General features: G+C 35.2%; 1 protein-coding gene across 3 annotated transcripts in view; it reads right to left on the reverse strand.

The window, feature by feature from the left end:
* Positions 1-21,939, reverse strand: part of LOC131436715 (metabotropic glutamate receptor 8-like) — a 498,361-nt gene that overhangs the window by 82,984 nt on the left and 393,438 nt on the right. For all 3 annotated transcript variants that reach the window (XM_058605585.1, XM_058605584.1, XM_058605586.1), the window contains exon 11: positions 15,086-15,248. In XM_058605585.1, coding sequence (XP_058461568.1) covers positions 15,086-15,248 — 163 coding nt within the window. The remainder of the gene's footprint in view (positions 1-15,085; positions 15,249-21,939) is intronic.

A 21,939-nucleotide genomic window follows, 5' to 3' on the forward strand; every position in this document is an offset into this window, starting at 1 on the left:
TTTAATGAAATAGAGCAATTTTTCATGTTTTTTTAAATAAAATTCTAACTTGTCTATTATCAAAAGGCGCAGGAAGGTGCAGATGAGACTACTCACATATTAAACTACTTCAAAAGAGCTTTCATACCATGGTTGAATTACTCGTCTGCGATCGTCTGCAGGCTAGATATGTTCTTTTCAAATATTGTACTGTTCATAATGATTAAGAAGTTTCTTTTATACAGATGTCGGGAGTATTATACACGCGAACAATCCAGATCACTTACGAATCGGGATCCCATGAATTGGTAATAAGTTTCATTGGATCCTTTGGTTACAAATATTTGTGGATTGCCAAAACAGGCCAAGAAGAATCTGTCGAACGATGCTAAGAGTCTTTTAGCTGGTTAAGAACATTGCCAGCTATCATAAAATAAAAACAAATAACTAAAAAATGAGTTTTGATCATACTTTTCTCTACCAGAAGATGACATAACTTAATTCGATTTGATGATGACTTTTTCAAATGTCGTGACAAAACAGTCACTAAACTATTCAATTTATAGACTTCAATGTGCACAAAAAAATAATATTTTGTGGCAAGTACCATAGTAATGAATATATACTGAAATCTGATCTGAAATACAATGAACCTAATCATTGCAAATGTCAAGGACAAGGATACTTGAAAAGAACATATCTCGCCTGCAGACGATCGCAGACAAGTAACTCAACCACGGCATGAAAGCTCTTTTGAAGTAGTTAAATATGTGAGTAGTCTCATCTGCACCTTCCTGCGCCTTTTGATAATAGACAAGTTAGAATTTTATTTAAAAAAAACATGAAAAATTGCTCTATTTCATTAAACTGAAATGATAACAGCATAGTATGTTCTAGAAAGTTGTGTAGTTTTTAAAGATGAAAAACTTTGTATATCATGAAAAACTCATATAAATTGAAAATATATATGTTTTCTTACAAAAACTGGTTTTTGGACACCCTTTTCAGAAAATAATGTATATCTTGAATTACACTCAAGTTACGGGAATAGTACCTTCAGCAAACTTGTTTGAAATAACTTTCTGCACAACTTTGTCGAAGTAACTTAGCCTCTATGTTGGCTCTGAGCTAAAATAAAATGTTTATTTCACTTTTAGGGGGATTGATCACATAAATAAAATTTGCCAAAAGATGGCGTCTATCATTCTGATCAACTTTGCTGAAGATACTGTACCTCAAAAACCACGAACCTATGAGTTATCAATTAAGAGCGTGAAATTGCGCTTTTGAACTTCTGTGCATCGCAGAGAAAGCGAAGTTAATTTAGTTTTAGGAGTTTTTCTTCTCCATTTTCGGTGCTCTCGGAACAGGAAAAGAGGGGACCAGTAGTACCGAATTAAGTTTTTATGCCCACAAACTAACAAGCTCTGCAAACTAGAAGAATTTATCATATAGTTTTATGGGATTTGTACCTGTTTTTAACCATCGTTCGTGGAAAAATACTAGTAAAATTGGTAATTTTCCACTTATCACGCTTTAGTTCCGGAACCGGAAGTCGGATCCAGATAAAATGTTCCACAAATTTTTAGGATATTATAAGACCTTTCATTTGAATCTAAGTTTGCGAAAATCAGTTGAGTTTTTCCAGAGATAATTGAGTGTAAACTTTTTCTTAAATTTTCACATATTACCATATAACTCCGGAACCGGAAGTCACATTCAAACGAAATTCAATAGCAAGCTATGGGACCATAATACCTTTTATTTGAATCTTAGTTTGTGTAAATCGGTTCAGCCATCTCTGAAAAAAGTGAGTGCATATTTTTTTCACTTTTTTGGTACATATCATCCTATATCTCCGGAACCGGAAATCGGATCGGAATGAAATTCAATAGCAGGCTATGGGACTATGAGACGTTTCATTTGAATCTTTGTTTGTGAAAATCGGTTTGGCCATCTCTGAGAAAAGTGAGTGCATATTTTTGTAACATACACACACACATACACACACACACACACGCGGACGGACACACACACACACACAGACATTTGCTCAGTTCGTCGAGCGGAGTCGAATGATATATGACATTCGGCCCTCCGGGCCTCGGTTTAAAAGTCGATTTTCACAGTGATTGCATAGCCTTTCTATATGAGAAAGGCATAAACAGGTACATCTTCAAATTCGTCTTCTAACGACAACAATTTATTGACAGGTAGATCGACCTCGTCATCATCTTCTTCTAATGACAGTTACGCTTTGGTAACAGGTAGACAAATGATTCTTAATGCTTCTAATGTAAATAATCAAAACACAGGAACGCCTTCCAGTTCATATTTTAACGAACACAATTTATTAATAGGTAGATCGGCCAAATCATCTTCTTCTAATGGCAGTCTATCTACCAATATTCCTTTAATGCCATTCGCTTCTTTAAATGAAGTCGATTTAGGCGATATAACTGAAAATAAAATTATCTACCTACAAGATCAACTTTTTCAAATGATCATCCGAATGAATTCGACTTCATCACTTTTTGAAGCATTTCAAATCGGATGGCAATTTGCAAATAATATTATAATGAATTTAATATTTAACAGTGATGTTAATTAATTATTAATAATTATAAATATTTTAAATTGGAATTGGAAATCGAGTGATGAATCTCGAAGTTCACAAAATTCGTATTGCCATTGTGACAGAAACTTTTTTTTAACCAAATGTCAAATTGAAAAGCAATCCACATTATGAGGTTCATCGAATTGACAGGTTTACTGGAATGGGTGGTGGAGTTGCCATTTTCGTCCAACGGCAAATCAAACATCGAATTTTAGCTTCTTTCAACACTAAAGTTATTGAAAGCTTGGGAATCGAAGTTGAAACCATTCGTGGAATTTATTTCATCGCTGGAGCATATTTGCCATTCCAATGCACCGGCGAACAATTAAATTACTTTAAAGGCGACCGAAATTTTTCGTAATAGGGGACTTAAATGCTAAGCATGTCCAGTGGAATTGTAGGCAAAATAACAGTAATGGTAAAATACTTTATAATCAACTCTCAGCTGGTTACTTCACAGTTCTTCATCCCAGTAATCCGACTTGTTTCTCTTCCGTGAAAACCCCTTCTACAATTGATCTGGTTCTAACAGATCAAAGTCACATTTGTAGTGAACCGATTACACATGCAGACTTTGACTCAGATCGTCTTCCTGTAACATTCTGACTTTCCAACGAAGCTTTAATTAATCCAATTAGATCTATATTCAACTATCATAGAGCTAATTGGTTGGATTACAGATCTCACATTGAAAATCATGTGGATCATGAAACTATTTTAGAAAATTCTGCGGACATCGACACAGCAATTGATAATTTGAATCATTATATTATCGAAGCTAGAAATCTTTCAGTTCCCAAAGCTCAAACTAAATTAAATTCTCCTATCATCGATGACAATCTTCAACTGTTCATTCGGTTGAAGAATGTTCGTCGACGACAATATCAACGTTCTCGTGATCCTGCTATGAAAAACATAGTTAAGGATTTACAATAAGAAATTAAACATAGATTTACTCTTTTGCGAAATGAAAATTTCGCTAAAAAAGTTGAACAAATTAAACCATATTCTAAACCTTTCTGGAAACTTTCTAAGGTTCTTAAGAAACCTCAGAAACCAATTCCTGCTCTCAAGGAAGGAAATGAAATACTTCTTACAAATGGCGAAAAAGCTCAAAAACTTGCTCAACAATTCGAGAGTGTCCACAATTTTAATTTGAACGTTGTGATTCCTATTGAAAATGAAGTCTCACTGAAATATGATCATATTTCAACTCAAGTGTTATTACAAGATGACATTATTGAGACGAATTTTGATGAAATTAAGTCAATTATTAGGAAACTTAAAAACATGAAGGCTCCTGGCAATGATGGAATTTTTAATGTTCTTATCAAAAATCTTCCCGATGTTGCCTTGAGACTCCGTGTTAAAATTTTCAACAAGTGTTTTTCATTAGCTTACTTCCCAGAAAAGATGGAAAAACGCTAAAGTGATTCCTATCCTGAAACCTGATAAAAACCCAGCAGAAACATCAAGTTATCGACCAATTAGCTTACTTTCTTCTATCAGCAACCTTTTTGAAAAAATTATCTTGTTGAGAATAAAACATCATGTTATCGACCAATTAGCTTACTTTCTTCTATCAGCAAACTTTTTGAAAAATTTTCTTGTTGAGAATGATGTCTCATATAAATGAGAATTCAATTTTTTTACCAGAGCAGTTTGGATTTCGTCATGAACATTCAACTACTCATCAACTTGTCAGAGTAACGAACATGATAAAAGCAAATAAATCTTCTGGGTTATCCACTGGAGTTGCTCTTCTAGACATAAAAAAAGCATTCGACAGTGTTTGGCGCAAAGGTTTATTAGCAAAAATGTCTGATTTCCAGTTTCCTATTTATTTGATCAAAATGATTCAAAACTATTTAATTGCTCGTACTCTCCAGGTTAGCTATCAGAATTGTAAATCTAAATTGCTACCCGTACGACAGGTGTTCCGCAGGGTTCGACGTAGCTCCAATCTTGTATAATATTTTCACTTCTGATCTTCCAAATCCACCCGTTGGTTGCCAGAAATCGCTATTATGTGACGACACAAGTCTGTTAGCCACAGGTAGAAATCTAAGAGTGATCTGCAGTCGCATACAAAGAAGTTTAAATATTTTCAGTGATTATCTGTCAAAATGGAAAATTAAACCAAATGCAGCAAAAACGCAATTCATTATCTTTCCTCATAAGCCAAAAGCTTCTTTTCTTAAACCAAACAATAATCATATTCTTAAATTGAATGACTTGGAATTGACAGCACAGACTAATAGACATGACAGTATGAGTAAATTCTTATAAAAATAATTTTTCGTGATGCACTAGTTCCACCTATATTGTACTGCGCGAACTATTTACTATCGGTACACCCCTTGTGTTATGTGAAAGTTTTTTACTAGTTGGTTTCCCCTCGTTTGTCAACACCGATCAGCTGCTTGCAGGGATGCCTGATTTCATCATAATATTTGAAAATGAATCATCACATTAAATTATTGGATTACGTTGATAATATATTCAACTTTTTTAGCGATGTTAGAAGGTAACCATTTATTTTTCTCAACGTTGCTCATCTAGATTATTTTTTTATCTTTATCCGAAATTAAGTGGTGGTAGACCAGAAGCAAGTAAATATTGTAACAATGTAATTGGTTCGATTTTGTATTGCGTTGGAGGATGAGAAGTAGCACAATTATGTATATAGTTTTAGCATTACACTACAGGTAATTCTGTATAAATGACAACTCTGTTGGTAAATTAAAAAAAACACAGTCTAGATGACAGACAGGATGTTTTTGATAGGGTAACGTGGCGACATCATGACATATGCGTGTAATGTCCCAACTAAAGGAATATTCGAAATGACCGTTAAAATGATTGAAGAATCTAATTCGAGTGTCTTGTCTGTTAGTCTGTGTTGACATGGTCTGATAAAGCTAAATACTTAGGTTTAACATATGACAAAAAACTCACCTTGAAGGATCACATTGAATGAAAAGGCAAAGTGTAATTGTTGTTCCACCAGGAAGAAAACGCTTCAAAGGATTCAGAATAATAACATTTGCGGAAGCAAATGATGTCCTCATGGAAATAACCAAATCATGTATTTAATAGGGCTGAAAAGTCGCCACTTGTGGCTGAACACCCAATTTAAATCTTAATAATTTAATTTTAACTCATATTCCAATGAATAGTAATTAAAAAAAACTAGAATGGCTTGCTGGGGACACGTTTGTTCCAGTTTCAGTTCTATTATAGATCTTCCATGTAAAACATCTAGCTGCTGAATTTGCTCTAATAGAATAAAAATCATTTTCTAAGCATACTTGTCCAAACCTGTCGCACCTACTATATCGCTCCCTACCGAACCTGCCGCACCATGTCGATTCGCACGCGAGGTGTACTTTGTATTAGAGATGGTCGGGTATCGGGTATTTTACCCGAAACCCGACCCGTACCCGTACCCGACGGGTTTTTGGTCGGGTACGGGTAAAAATTTTTATTTTCAATCGGGTACGGGTAAAAAATTTTACTGCTCACTCGGGTACGGGTCGGGTACGGGTAAAAAAATTTACCGCTCACTCGGGTACGGGTAAATTTTTTTTTCGGATCGATTACCCGACCATTTGTACTTCACATAAATATGTTTACACGTTGACGAGATTTTTTCATTGCAAAACAGTTCTTCCGAAAAAAAATCGATTTGATTCAAGGGGTTTCGACATTCGCGCCTAGGACCAGACCTGTCAACTGGCATCTTTTTCCAGAAAAAAAAAACATTTTTTCTTCATTTAAAAAAAGATCAATCATAGTTACGTGAAAAGTTATGTGAATATTTCCCGCCCTACTTTGTTTATAACATATTTAATAAGACACACTGCCTTAGCTCTATGATGTTGCGGTCGGAATCTACTTTTCACGTAGGTTTTAATGGACTGTCATTTTAAAACTGTTTAATGCACAATTCAGAAAAAATTATTTGATTCATATACTGCCCATACTCGCATATCAGTCTCATATCGATTTTCGCCAATTTTGAGTTAGCTTGAGGAATAGAGTCTTTCCTCAATATACTCTCAGAAATTGCAATGAAAGTTGAGGGTTTGTTCAGTAAAATATAAAAAAATATCAACTCATTTCTGTGTCCCATATGCTAAAGTACCCGCATATCAGTCCCATTCAGTGCAAAATTTCAATAATTTCATTTGTTGCAATATTGCAACAGCAAAGGTGTATTAACGATATTTCATGTAATAATACCAAGATTTAGCATTAGGGAGCAAAGCAAAGTCTTGGCATTACATTCCTTTCGTGGAGTTTAGCCTTTCTGACACTTGAAGGACTCACTGTTCACCATGTTCAAAATTGAATTTTTCACACCGGAAATGCACGTACATTGTTTGATTCTTTGGTCAATTCACGTAAACGAACTGATAACACACTATTCCTTTTTAGGGGATGTTCGCATAACATTCATTTTCGTCACGTATAATATTCAATTTGACATTTGGAACTATTTTAAGTGATTTTTCAAGTGATTCGAATGTGAATTTTTATTTGTGTGTCAAGATAACGAGCACGCTTACTTGCGGTTCTAAAAAATTGGATCAAAAGTCGCACTGTTTCATAAAAACCATACCTAACAAAAATTGAATACAACGGGTATTACGACATTTTGGGTAAATATGCTTCTCGAAAAATTTGAGTTGATATTACTCCCTTTCGTTGACATTTGTAAATGAGTATAAAGTACCAAAGGCATTGAAAATCTACAGGGTCCGCCATCTAACATTTGTTTTTGAACTAGCGGTTATTTCGACATTGGTAACCTCAATGTCACTTCTGATTTGACAGAAACTTAGTTGAATCCTTCCGCTGAACGAAAATGGTTGTGTATACGCTTGAGGACCGCGTGAAAATAGTGCAGTTTTACTTTCAAAATCATGATAATGTTGCGGAATGTGTGCAAAAAAATCATCTTCTCGGATGAGGCACATTTTCATCTCGGCGGGTAAGTTAATAAGCAAAATTGTCGCATCTAAGGACGGAAAACCCGCACGTCATCATGGAGAAGCCGATCTCAGAGAGTGACGGTTTCGTGCTTATTTTGATCTGGCGGCATCATTGGGCCATTTTTCTTCGAAAATGAGGCAGGAGCCGCCACCACGGTCAATGGCGAGCGCTACCGCGCCATGATTAGCGATTGATTCTTCCCGTTACTTGAAGAGGAAGACTTGGACACTATTTCGTTCCAACAAGACGGTGCTCCGTGCCACACAGCCAACGCTACGATCGATCTTCTGCGCACAGTCTTCGAAGATCGAATTATCAGTCGAAATTCGGATGTCGTTTGGCCGCCTCGGAGCTGTGATTTGACAGCGTTAGACTATTATCTTTGGGGGGCTGTCAAAGATAAGTGTTATGTGGACAAGCTAGAGACAATTCAAGCCTTGAAAGATAACATTCGTGCATCCATAGCTGAAATAAAGCTGCATATGTACAATCGAAAATGTATTAAATAGCTGGACCGACCGTATGGCGTACTGCAAGGCCAGTCGAGGCAGCCATTTGAATGAAATTATATGCCACAATTACCCGGAGAGATTGTACTTTAATATGAAAAAATAAATTTTGAATTCGGATGAAACGTTTTTTTCATGTTTAAAAAAAAGTTACATTACATTATTCATGCTCCACAGTGTATTTATATGTTTAAAAGTAAACAAGCATTTTAATGTATTTTTCTTACCAACTAGAGCCTGATACGGCTCGATATCTAAAACACTTTATTTTTTCCATACTGAATTTTGGTAAAATTTTTACTACTCATTCGGGTCGGGTACGGGTACAGGTAATTTTTTATCGGGTACGGGTCGGGTACGGGTAAAATTTTTTATTTTTTATCGGGTACGGGTCGGGTACGGGTAATTTTTTTTTATTATTGATCGGGTACGGGTCGGGTACGGGTAATTTTTTTAATTTTTAATCGGGTACGGCTAAATTTTTTTGCTGACCACTCGGGTACGGGTCGGGTTCGGGTATAAGAATTTCTATACCCGACCATCTCTACTTTGTATGCAGCGCGCGTACACAAAAAATCGAATATTAAAAATACCCCATTTGAGCACTACATTTTTTTCTGATTATGATAATCAATAATATTTGCAGCATTTTAACATTTAAAAGCAACAAAAATCGCGTGCAGAAGGTACTTTGATTTCAATTTCAATTTGAATTTGAAAAATTTAACAACTGAATAAGAAACTAAGTTGATTCAATCGATTGAAAAAACTTTATTATCAATTTAGTAAAGTGATAAATTTTGGGAATTTCAAAAAAGGTCTTCGGTTACCGGCACCTCAAGAAATTTCGCTGAAAATGGAAAAATATGAGTAAAACTGCTATTACTCAAAGAAAAAACGGAATTTATTTTTTTCGGAGGCCCTTTGGACAAAAATCTTCATTGTCTGATGGTGACTTCGGCTTGGCTCTCTTGGTCGATGATTTGGTGTTGATGCGGCCAGTTTTACACGTTTTTCTTAGCTGGAGCATCTGCTGTATGACCAGCTAGATGTTTGGCCGAAACTTTGGCTTGGTTTGTCTCGACAGTAGCCTGCATATCGCTAACAATTTTTCACGATTTGTCGAAAAAATGGGGTGCCGGTAACCGAACACCTTATTGTGCCGGTAATCGAAATCGGCAGACATTTTTGAAATGACAAAACAAATCTTTGGTTGCGAAAAATTTGATACCATCCGGTATTAAATCACGAAATTGATCGATTTCACCTCATAAATATTCAATCCACTCACCTTTTCGATTGATGCTTTACAATTTATGATACTATAAAAGAGTCATAAAAAACTTATGTGTTGATTTTCACGCAATTAACATTTGTTTTGAGCACAGCAACAAGTACAAGTTGCTATTACACACATATGATATTTGTCGGAATGACGCTATCTGCTTTCTGTCAAAAATTACGGTGGGGTGCCCAACCGAGCACTGCCGGCGACCGAACATCTTCCCCTACCACTATTCAAATCTGATCCCAAAACTAACACTCGGTACTACTTCGGTACAGCCATTATCTCATGCATTACAAAACTATTTGATAAAATTGTTAATGAAAAACTTTTTCACCAACTATAGAATGTAATAACAAACACACAATATGACTTTTTTTAAGGCCGCTCAACTACACTAATCTCCTACCATTCTGAATGCAATGGACGCTGGTAGCCACGTAGAAACTTTTTACATCGACTTTTGCGAAGCTTTCGGACGTATTGACATGCCATTACTTCTCTACAAACTACAAAAATATGGCAAAGAACATAGGCTTCTGAAATAGCTCCATACTTAACGAATCGTGTACAAGCAGTTCGCTTCCAAACCACACTGTCTGAACCAAATAGTGTAACATCTGGAGTACCTTAGGACCCTCACTTCACCTATTTCCTTAATTCTAAAGTATCTGAAAGTGTCGTAATATTTCAGAACGAAATAAACTTGTAGACGAATTTAAAATTGTACAAGATTTAGGCGTAGTCTTAGACTCCAAGCTCAGTTTTGTGGAAAACTACTGTAACATAATCAATACAGCATATTTTGACGAGTTTAGAACAGCCGAACTAACGAACATTTTCATTCTACTGATATATAAGAAAAAAAAACATTTGTTGACAGCATTACCGCTGGGAATATTAATTTTACTGAAAAAATCAGCTAACGAGGATGTACAGCTGACATCGATAAACCAATTTAAGTGTGTATGCTGAGCTTTATTAAACGCTTCAGTCCTAACCTCATTTTTTCTCTTTTTTATCACCGCTATCATTTCTCATCGCATTCGATCACCTTCAATATAATCGCAAATAATTTTTTGTATATTTAGACGTCAATTACAGAACCAGGAAATTATTTCAAGAAAAACAAATTATGCCAAATATATTTCAGTCAATCGAATAATGAGCCACTACAATCAATACTGCGAACATCGTGACCATAAAGAGCAATTCCAGGAATGAGTAGACGAAAAAGTGACAAAATCAGAATCGACTTTCTCCGATTTGGATGAAACTTTGCACATGGCTTCAGTATGACAAACCATAAGTTTTGAACCGATGGAGAGGTCAATCCGACTCACGACTACAAAATTGCGTTCAGGAAGAAGTTGTAGGGAATCGATTGGACACTTTAAAAAAAATATTTTTTTCTCAATAATTACAAAATAATCCGAAAAAGTTGAATAAAAAAAAATCTGGGTTTAATTTTTTTTATAATTGTTATTTTAAAGCTGTTATTAAAACCTACAGATTGTTGGCTGTCCCATTCGTGCCTATGAAAAATGAAGAAGTTACAGCTAAAAGCTGGTGTGAAGAATTAATCGAGGGGTACTTCGACGACTTTCATATGACGTGATTCAGATGGTCTGCTAAATTTTGTATTCACTGGAACGTACCTTGTAAGGACGTACGCCTGTTGAACAGGCTGCTGTTCAATAGGTCTCAATTACGAACTATCCTTCATGCAAATTTAATTATTCCTACCGTTTTTGTTTACAATATTTTCGCGAGCAGAACACTTTTATTAGTTTGAACAAATTTTCAAATATTACATCGAGCTATCGTTAATCAAATAAAAAAAAAAGAATTAGTACACATTACGCTAGTTAACACCACTTCTTCGTACCGATTTTAATTTTACCGACTTGCACTACTCGATGCGGTCTGCTCTTCGACCTTTCCACAAACGAAGTGGTTAGGAAACGCTGATCTAAGTTTGATCCTTTGTTCAGAATCCGGAAACTGTATGCCAAGTGGCTAATATTAGAATCGATTTGCCCGATGGAGTCGTTTCCTCTCTTGACATAAACTAGGTCGTGCATAATTTAATGTTCTTCGCTTGTCTTTTGTTTGTCTGACCATTGTATGTGTCTTTATAATTCGATTGAACGATATTACTTATACCTTCGACATGGTACAGATTTTATAACCATAATAAAATAATATTAAATACATAAGGTATAATGTTCTTATGTCGAATGACAGCAAGGACATTCATGGCATTGGGAACTATATTTACTAATATTTAATTTTTTTTATGAATCGGATACAAATTACGTAATAAGGATATCAACAAAAAGTATGAATTAGTTTTTGTGCATTTAAGTATAATACGTACAACCGTTACAGACAGTTTACGGGTGCATGCAAATTACCAAGTTCTTCTTGTAGTAATTCGGAAACTATTTATCATACAAAAATGGCGTCCAGGAAGAAGTTGTAGGGAATCAATAGGGCACTTTAAAAAAATACACTGAAAAAAAAATTGATTTTTTCTCTCAATAATTTCAAAATAAACCAAAAAATTAAATTTAAAAAATCAGGGTTTCGATTTTTATTTTGATAATTTTTATTTTAAAGCTTTTATTAAAACCTACAGATTGATGGCTATCCTATCCGTGCTTTTTGAAAAATGATGAAGTTACAGCTAAAACAATTTACAGATATATTCGAAATTTCAAGTTCTCTTTGAAAGATAATCATTTAAACAGTAGAATATTATTCTATAGGTTAAAGGCAATAAATTTGTTTATTCCTATCCTAATTTGATTCTCTATAATAAATTTCAAACAGATGAATGGTTGCTTGATCATTGCTCCAATAGTGGCTTTGAACAGCATCCTGAAGCACAAATGAAATCACAAATAATTACAATTTCTCCTTTCTTTAAGTTAGATTTTGCCTTTTTAATAAAATCAGATTGCTGATTTTTAATAAAATCATGAGTCACAAGTTTTTCTAATTTTTCTCAAAAATATGCTGCAAATTCTTCTACTGGTTTGACAAATTTCTCTAATCATACTTGAAATATTTTTCAACAGCATGAATCATTAATGAAACATTCTCATGGATTGTGCAAATACATATGTTATGTGAACCAGAACTTCCAAGCAACTTGCAGTGTTTTGGTCATAATGCTGCGAATGTACTAAATTCAATATTTCGAATGGAAATTCCTCCTTATAACCCAAATAAATCTCTTCAATGATGGATAAAGCAATTCATTTTGACTGTGACGCAATCTCTTGATCCCGGCATTACTCTGCTGATGTCATCGCAGTTGAAATATTGAAGCACCTCGTTTTCTATCGTTTCGTTCCTGCTGCGTCCCGTTTGTTTCTTGGCTTTTTTCGTCCGTTGATATTTGTTCGCCTTGAATTGGGTGGCTATTTTCTTCTCTGACCACGAGTTTGGTAAGACTGACAACAAATGCACTTTTCATTCCTAGTGCAATCAGGCTTAGCAAACTGCTCTATCATTTTAGTAATCACTTCATCCAACTCTGCTGCTTTAGTTTTGAGTAATTCTGAATCTTCTTCATCAGCCGGGAACCCGAATATTTGCTTTTTTATACCTCTTGAAATATCCAAACATTCTTCTCGAGGATAATTAACATTCCGGGTTTTCTTCGTTGATATCGGAGACATGTTGATTCCTGCGATGCCCTTGTTGACGAGTTCAATGTTGTGTGCTCTTGTACTCCGCCGCGACTGATGCTTCAGAAGATGCTGAGTTGATTGAAGCTACTGAAGGTACTTCCTCTAAATCGTATTGCGATGTGGATGGTTGTGGTTCCGTTGTTGACTGCCCTTCTGTTTCCGACGTATGACGTTCCTTATAAGCCCGCCTACGACAGCTATCACAAATGCTTAACGTGGTATTCAATTGAACCTTGCACTTTTGAGCTTCTAATTTTCCAATTATGATTTCTGTTAATTGAAAAAATTTTCCGGAACACACAAAACCAGGAAAAGGTTTACAACACTTTGGGAAAACCATATTGTAGTATTGTAACTGTTTCGAAAGAGATTTTCCATAAACTGGTATGTGTTCTACGATGCATAGTTATTTATATGTAAAACAGGTAGAATTTAGGGAAGCAATTTGCTGGTACGTACGTTGGTTGTAAACAGTAGCTAGTTAACTAGCACACCTCTTTGATTCTCCATGTGTTGATTCGTTTTGACGTAATTACGGTAGTTCTACTGTTTAAATGATTATCTTCCAATGAGAACTTGAAATTTCGAATATATCTGTAAATTGTTTTAGCTGTAACTTCATCATTTTTCAAAAGGCACGGATGGGATAGCCATCAATCTGTAGGTTTTAATAAGAATTTTAAAATAATATTTTTGGTTCATTTTGAAATTATTGAGAAAAAAAATCAAATTTTTTTTCGGTTTATATTTTTTTAAGAGTGCCCTATTGATTCTCTTCAACTTCCTCCTGGATGTCATTTTTTTACGATTAACGGTTTCCGGATTACAACGAGAAGAACTTGATCATTTGCATGCGCCCGTAAACTGTTTTAGCTGTAACTTCTTCATTTTTCAAAAGGCACGGATGGGATAGCCATCAATCTGCAGATTTTAAGAACAGCTTTCAAATAAAAGTTATCATAAAAAATTAAATCCCTGATTTTTTTTATTTAACTTTTCCGGATTATTTTGTAATTATTGAGAAAAAAAATCAAATTTTTTTTTCATTGTATATTTTTTTAGAGTGCCCAATGCCCCTCAAAACTTCCTCCTGAACGCCATTTTTGTACAATTAACGGTTTCCGAGTTACAACGATTTGAAAAAGGCAATTTTTGTGAAATGCAGAAATCAGTCGTGAGTCGGATTGACCTCTCCATCGCTTCAAAACTTATGGTTTGCCATACTGAAGCCATGTGCAAAGTTTCATCCAAATCGGAGAAGGTCGAGTCTGCTAAGCATTTCTGGAATTACTCTAAAGCAAAGCATTGGTATTAAAATCCCCTGTAGTGGAATTTGACCTTTTGTTTCAACAGACTTCGCAGCCGATTCAGTGTGTACAGAATCATCGCATGTCTGGTGCTACGATTCTACTGACACTACGAATCCTTCCATGTCGGGGCTCGAACATACAACAACTGGTTTGTAAGACAGGGCCAACCGCCAACCTGGGACATCATGACCGTACGGTTTCCAAAAATTAAATTAATTCCAGCTTTATCGTAGAAATAATGCGTAGTATGAAAGTAAGCATTGGTTACTATTTATATGTAGTCTCTCTTTGTTTGACAAAATATATAATACGCAATGATTGTAGAAAAGCTAGTCTTTTAAAGCAAGTGAGTTTTCAACGACAGTAGACTATTTCATATTTGTAAGCAAATACTGAAATGTATCATAATCATATCATTTATCACTTTCTGAAAGTTATTGGTGGTGGTTATTGCAATTCAACCAATTGTTGGAAGTTTTGTTATAGAATTTTATGTTAGTATGACTAGTTTTCACTGTGGCATTGCAGATTCGGTCTACATAAGTAATTGAAGACTAACGATTTAATCGAAAAACTAGTACTCGCTCAAAAGGGTTCACAACCACCTCTAAATTGTACTAAGAGATGTTGCATAATCTTAATTATTTCAAACATAAGAATTCAGTTATTATAATATTAAGACTTACCTGGAAAGATATCAGAATTCCACATATTACAAGTTGTGAGTGGGGACTTATAAACGATGGACGCTTTGCTGATTTTGTGCTTGCATTGAATATACGAGCTATTCGATTGGTTTTTGTCAATAGCGCTGCGTAGACGACAGTGAATGAAAATCCTGACCAAAACCTAAGAAACAGAAAGAATAATAGGATAAATCGTTGATCTCATGCATTTGTTGAATTTGTCAGTGAAGATGCTTTTCTATACCTTACGGCATAGGTTAACAATCCAAACTCGACTATAACTCACGTCCCTAATTTTTAGGTGCTGTTTTTGAATTTTCACCTTCAAAACGAGTCGATAGATTGTTACTTAACACTTCAAATACCAAGCATAGAAAATCACCAAGCCTGAATAAAAGTTGGAACGGTAACTTTGAGCTATCGTAGCTAAGTTGCTACTTGACTAATTTTGATAAATTCTACACCCTAGACTTTTGTGAAGTTTGTAGATTATTTTAAGTATATCATTAATGACATATTTTTACACATCATTCGATTGCAAGTGATACCAGCTACAATTTTATCTCAACTACCCGTCTTGCACTATCAAAAGAAACCCTTAAAAAATCGATGAATTTATAAATATATATGAATACATCTTTTTTTTCACATGTTTGTATATAACTCAAAAATTAAAGCGATGACATGTACATTTTTATACTATAAAATTTTGAAACCATTACCACAAACAATGCATTGATGAACAAATTCATATATCCGTTCAAAGAATCTCAAGAAATTTGGTACAAATACAAAGAATTTCTATTATTGGGAAAATTTTGCCAAAAAAAATCAATACAAAACTTTTAAATTGTATGACATTATTTTTTATTTTTTTTTTTGGAAATTTATTATGAACAAAATTTGCAAAAAACCTGAACATTTAATTTCACTGACAATCTTAAAAATTCTGGTAGATATACATAAGCTTTAATCATATGTTAATTATATTTTTGTATTGCACAAAAAATCTAAACAATTTTTATGTACAACCCAAACTCAATTGATAACTACTAAAATTTTGATTTTGTTTTAGGTTTGCCGTAGAATCTCAAAAAATAGGTAGAAGATCGGTAATTTTAGAATTTCCGAGTTAAGTTGCATTGCACAGTGGTCCGGATCCACAATTTAGGGGAACAAAAACATTTGTGGCTTAAGACCATCGTCCAAGTACCATGCGCGCGGGTGGTTTTAGGAAATTTTCGATGGAAATTTAGAAAAAAATGCCAAAACCAAAAATATACAGACCTTTGAAAAACTTTTATCTATCTACAGGGCAAAAATGGCTGAAAAATTCGGAGGATTTTCCGAATTTTATCAAAAATAGCTCAGAAAAAATGAGTTTCTATTGTGATTTTCACAATTATTTGAAAAAAAATTCGTATGATATATTTTTTAAATAAACCTTATGCTGGATACAAGGATCACATTCGGACACATTTTTCAAAATTCGTTGAAATTTTTTAAATTAGTTGATTTTTAATGATAAACGTGAAAAGGTTTTTCAAAAATGTATCCGAATGTAATCTATGTAGCCATCATAAGGTTTATTTGAAAAAAACAATTATATCATCGCATTATTTTTCCAGATAATTGTGGAAGATCACAAAAACACTCATTTTTCAGAACTATTTTTAATAAGACTCGAAAAATCCTCCGAATTCTGCAGCCATTTTTGCCCTGCAGATAGATAAAAGCTTTTCAAAGGTCTGCATGTTTTTGGTTTTGGCAAATTTTTCCAAATTTCCATCGAAAATTTCCTAAAATCACCCGCGCGCATGGTACCTTGACGATGGTCTTAACCTTATACTTTAGACTTATGATGTGTTCAAATAAATGATCAGTGAAATATTAGCCATATTTTGATGTACATGGTATTAGGGTGGCTCTTATTATGAAGCTGATCCAAACATTATTTTGCGGATGTGGTGAGACAGAGGACTGTATCCTTCGGCAAAATTGTAGATAACCTTATATAGAGCAACTTTGCTGAAGACACCATTATAGTATCTTCAACGGTTTTAGTGTTAAAGCTATTTTTAAAGAGCAACTTAGGATATTCCTAAAAAATCAGATTTTTTACTATAGCATTTTTATTTTTCATTTTTCGTTTCGTGAACATTGTTAAAACCATGTTTATAAAAACCTGTTTTAATCCACCTAGTGGTGTAATGATGCCTCATATCAATCATACTATCATATATAACACTGTGGAATTCTTCAAAATAATTTTCATCGATTCCTAAAAGAATAACCGAAATCTATGAGAAAAGTTAGAACACATATTTTCTTTTTTTTTGCACATTTTACCCCATAACTCCCGAACCGGAAGTCGGATCCAAATAATATTCAGGAATTTTGTATGGGACCTCAAGACCTTTCATTTGAATCTAAGTTTATGAAAATCGGTTAAGCCATCTCCGAGAAAAGTTAGTGCACTTATTTTCACAATTTTTTGCACATTTTACCTCATAACTCCGGAACCGGAAGTCGGATCCAAAAAATATTAAGGAATTTTGTATGGGACCACATGACCTTTCATTTGAATCAAAGTTTGTGAAAATCGGTTCAACCATTTCTGAGAAAAGTTAGTGCACTTTTTTTTACCATTTTTTGCACATTTTACCCCATAATTCCGGAGCCGGAAGTCGGATCCAAATAATATTCAGGAATTTTGCATGGGACCACAAGACCTTTCATTTGAATCTAAGTTTGTGAAAATCGGTTCAGCCATCTCCGAGAAAAGTTAGTGAGAAAATACGTTACATACACACATACACACATACACACACACACACACACACAGACATTTTGCGTACTCGACGAACTGAGTCGAATGGTATATGACACTCGGCCCTCCGGGCCTCGGTTCAAACGTCGGTTTTCACAGTGATTGCATAACCTTTCTATATGAGAAAGGCAAAAAGGCGGAAGAGATATCTGTTTAAATTTTTATGAATTATATTCAAATATTGGGGTTTTTCATTGAAAAATACTCTAGTAACTGTACACTAAGGCATTTATTAGCTGCATATGAAAATAAGGTATTTTTGTCTTTTAGAGTATTAAAACTAATTCAGGTGCATATTCGGGAAGATGAAGTTCACTCACGTTGGTTGTAACTCTATTTGATAATGCTATTACAGAGATTATCTGACTTTAAAATCAATCGTTTGAATACCTCCTCCAAATTCACTAACTTCGACTTTATTGCGCTTTCTCACTGAACGTCGAGATCATGAGTCATCTCGAATTTTTTTGAAACAAATTGACTCTCTGGGACTTTGATTTTTAAGATTTCCGTAATCGAACGTCAAGATCTAGTGTTAACTCGACGTTTTAGGCAATTCTCAAATATTTGACATAAAAAATTAATTTCCTATTTCGATGATTTTTTTTTCATAAAAATAACACTAGATCTTATCGTTTTTGCTAATTTTAGGATATTTGGAATTGAAAACAATTTGTCGATTTCGGAAATTTCATGTAAACCGATGATTTTTCAAAATAGAACATTATCAAACTTCCACCATTATCTTTATGTTTCGTCTTAGACTCGTTAGTGCATAGCAGTTTATGTTGAACTATTATGCCACCTGCAGGTGAACATAAACCGCCGAGGCTAAACCGAAACGTAAACATAATGAAATTCGTTATGTGCCCTAGCACAAACAAGGTTACTTCCTTAGTAACATCCAATGCCGGCCGGCACCACTCACCCACCTACCGCTTTACGCAATTAAAGATGATCCCAAAATATTGGCAGTGCTGGGTTTCATTCAGTAAAAAGCATTCAAACGGAGAGGTTGTTTTTTTAGACGAAGACAACTGTAAGCTGCAGGTAGATAACCTTTTGGTGCTAATCGCAAAGGTTACTGCCAAGCCAATATTCGGGGCGGTTCCAGTTTCAGAAGTACCTGAAATAGTGGAATTCACTTCACTGAGAAAGATGGCCTAACCGATCTGAGAACTGTATCATTCTGTAGGTTACACTAGATCATGCACTAGCTTTCATATTTTTCAAAAATCAGACAAAATTGTTTGAAGAATACCATTCTTTTTTTTATATGATAATAAGTGAGATATGAGAAAGGCATCATTACACCACTAAGGGATAAAAACAGGTTTTACTTAATTTCGTGAGATTTTTTGTGCTAAATTAGTAATCCTACTTTTTCTGAATTTTAAAACAATTATATTTGTTCTTAATTGCTTTTGAAACTTCCGATCTTCTATCGATTATTTTAAATTCTACGGAAAACCTAAAACAAAATCAAAAATTCAGTATCTCTCGTCAGAAAACACTCCAAAAAGTTGATAAACTTCATGGAGCAATGGGGAACTGGGACGATGGCTACATTCCATTATCCCTAGGGTATTGGATGAACGTGAGTGGCGATTTCATTCGTGTTATGCCACGGCTCATGTCAAATCACTACACTTTCAACGCACATTTCTGGCGTATTGGGCTCGTGGAGATCAATCTCTACACCTGTGGCGACGGTTATAAGGACATCGAGCATGTCGTGTGGTCGTGCGTAGAGTTTCGTAACGCCAGGTCGGAACTTCTGGAATCCCTTAGGCCTCGAGGTAGACCGCCTGAGGTTCCGGTTCGGGATGTGTTGGCGAGTCGGGATAGGTCCTATATGCTTCTCATATACCAATACCTTCAACACATTAATATACAGGGTCCGCCATCTAACTTTTTTTAACTAGTGGTTATTTCGACATTGGTAACCTTAATGTTAATTCTGATTTGACAGAAACTTAGTTTTATCCTTCCGCTGAACGAAAATGGTTGTGTACACGCGGTACCGCGCCATGATTAGCGATTAGTTCTTCCCGTTAGGACGCTGGTCTTACAAGCCAGTTGTCGTATGTTCGAGCCCCGACCTGGAAGAGTTCAGATAATGTCAGTAGGATCCATAGTACTAGCCATGCAATGATTCTGTACACTAAGAATCGGCTGCGAAGTCTGTTGAAACAGAAAGGCCAAAGTCCACAAAAGGAATGTAATGCCAAGACTTTGCTTTGCTTTGCTTCCCGTTACTTGAAGAGGAAGACTTGAACACCATTTGGTTCCAACAAGACGGCGCTCCGTGCTACACAATGAACGCTACGATCGATCTTCTGCGCACAGTCTTCGAAGATCGAATTATCAGTCGAAATTCGGATGTCGTTTGGTCGCCTCGGAGCTGTGATTTGACGCCGTTAGACTATAATCTTTGAAGGGCTGTCAAAGATAAGTGTTATGTGGACAAGCCAGAGACAATTCAAGCCTTGAAGGACAACATTCGTGCAGCCATAGCTGAAATAAAGATGCATACAATAGAAAATGTACTAAAAAACTGGACCAACCATATGGCGTACTGCAAGGCCAGCCGAGGCAGCATTTTAATTAAATTATATTCCACAATTAACCAGATGGATTGTACTTTAATATGAAAAAATAAATTTTGAAATCGGAAGAACCGTTTGGGTTTGATTACATGTTTAAAAAAAAAGTTACATGGCGGACCCTGTACAAGTGTGATCCGTTGTGTTTGGCATAGAGAAGTTTTCCGTACTGTTTTCGAGACTAAGAAAACTCTTTACCTATAGGTTCGACACTAACAGACGCCCGATTCTCCCAATCGGTCTGTCTACCATCTTTATCGAAACTAACAAGATCTTTTTGCTGTTACTAACTTTTCGCACCCCTTTCCACAGTCGCTTCACCATCTCGATGTCAACTAACTAAATATTTGTGGTGATTAGTTATTTCGTTCCCATACCCCCTTTAGCATTCCGTTTTCCACAACTATTACTTCTCTATTTTTTTTCATACTATTCGGCAACATCATCATCATCGCCCATGGAAATCCGCTTCAGTCGATGACTAACATGAGGGCAACCCGCCGGGTCTTCGCAGCCTGGGGGTGTTTCCCGCAGACCCATACGGCCACTACCATAGAGAAGCAGCGTCACCAGTAAAACATCGGAGACCAGCCACTACATAATCCTACTTATTAGAAAATGCCTTTGTCATCATAGAACTAACGCATTGTGCCTTAATAAATATATCTTATGAGAAAATAGAACATTTTGATTAGTGCGAAATTCGCACCAAACATTCGGCTGCTTCTTATTCGAGGAAAATGTTTTGAACAGCGTTTTAAATCTTTGAAAATACCATCTTCTGAAAGTCTGAAATGAATCTCACGATTGCATCGGGCGAGTAACAGGAAAAATACATTTAATTGACCCGAAAAATGAAAAGTTATAGTGCGAAATGATGTAATCAACGTTGAAATACTATAAGTTGTTATTTTTTTAGCCGTTAGAACCGCTCTTTTGATCTACTATGTTTATCGTTCGTTCCATTCGCAGTGCGGCTTTCGCTTCAAACAAGTGCGAAAAATTCATCAACGTATGAATACATATACAAATCGACAGTTCTTTGGGCCATAAATGATAGTGATACAATCTGCAATTACGGTCAAATAATTTAGTTCCTAACCTAATACAGAATCTAGCAAAGAGTTAATTGGATTTCCTCATATACATTAATTTGATTTTCTAAAATCGATTTCCAATTCGAATAAGTGTCGTCACTAATACATACAACGTTCAATGTCAACGTTGCGCTGTAGGGAAGAGCACACAAGTAAGTGGCACATTTACTATGTGCGCCGTTCACCAAACGAGAGGCAACCGATTGGTTCGGAATTTTGCTCGTGGAAATAATTCTCAACTATGTAGAAGGTTAGAGAAATCAGGTGAACCAGAATACAGGTTCTGAATTCAGTTTCGAAATTCAGGTTAAGTATTTTGTT

This window comes from Malaya genurostris, chromosome 3 (genome assembly GCF_030247185.1).
Source record: "Malaya genurostris strain Urasoe2022 chromosome 3, Malgen_1.1, whole genome shotgun sequence".
Taxonomy (NCBI): Eukaryota; Metazoa; Arthropoda; class Insecta; order Diptera; family Culicidae; genus Malaya; species Malaya genurostris.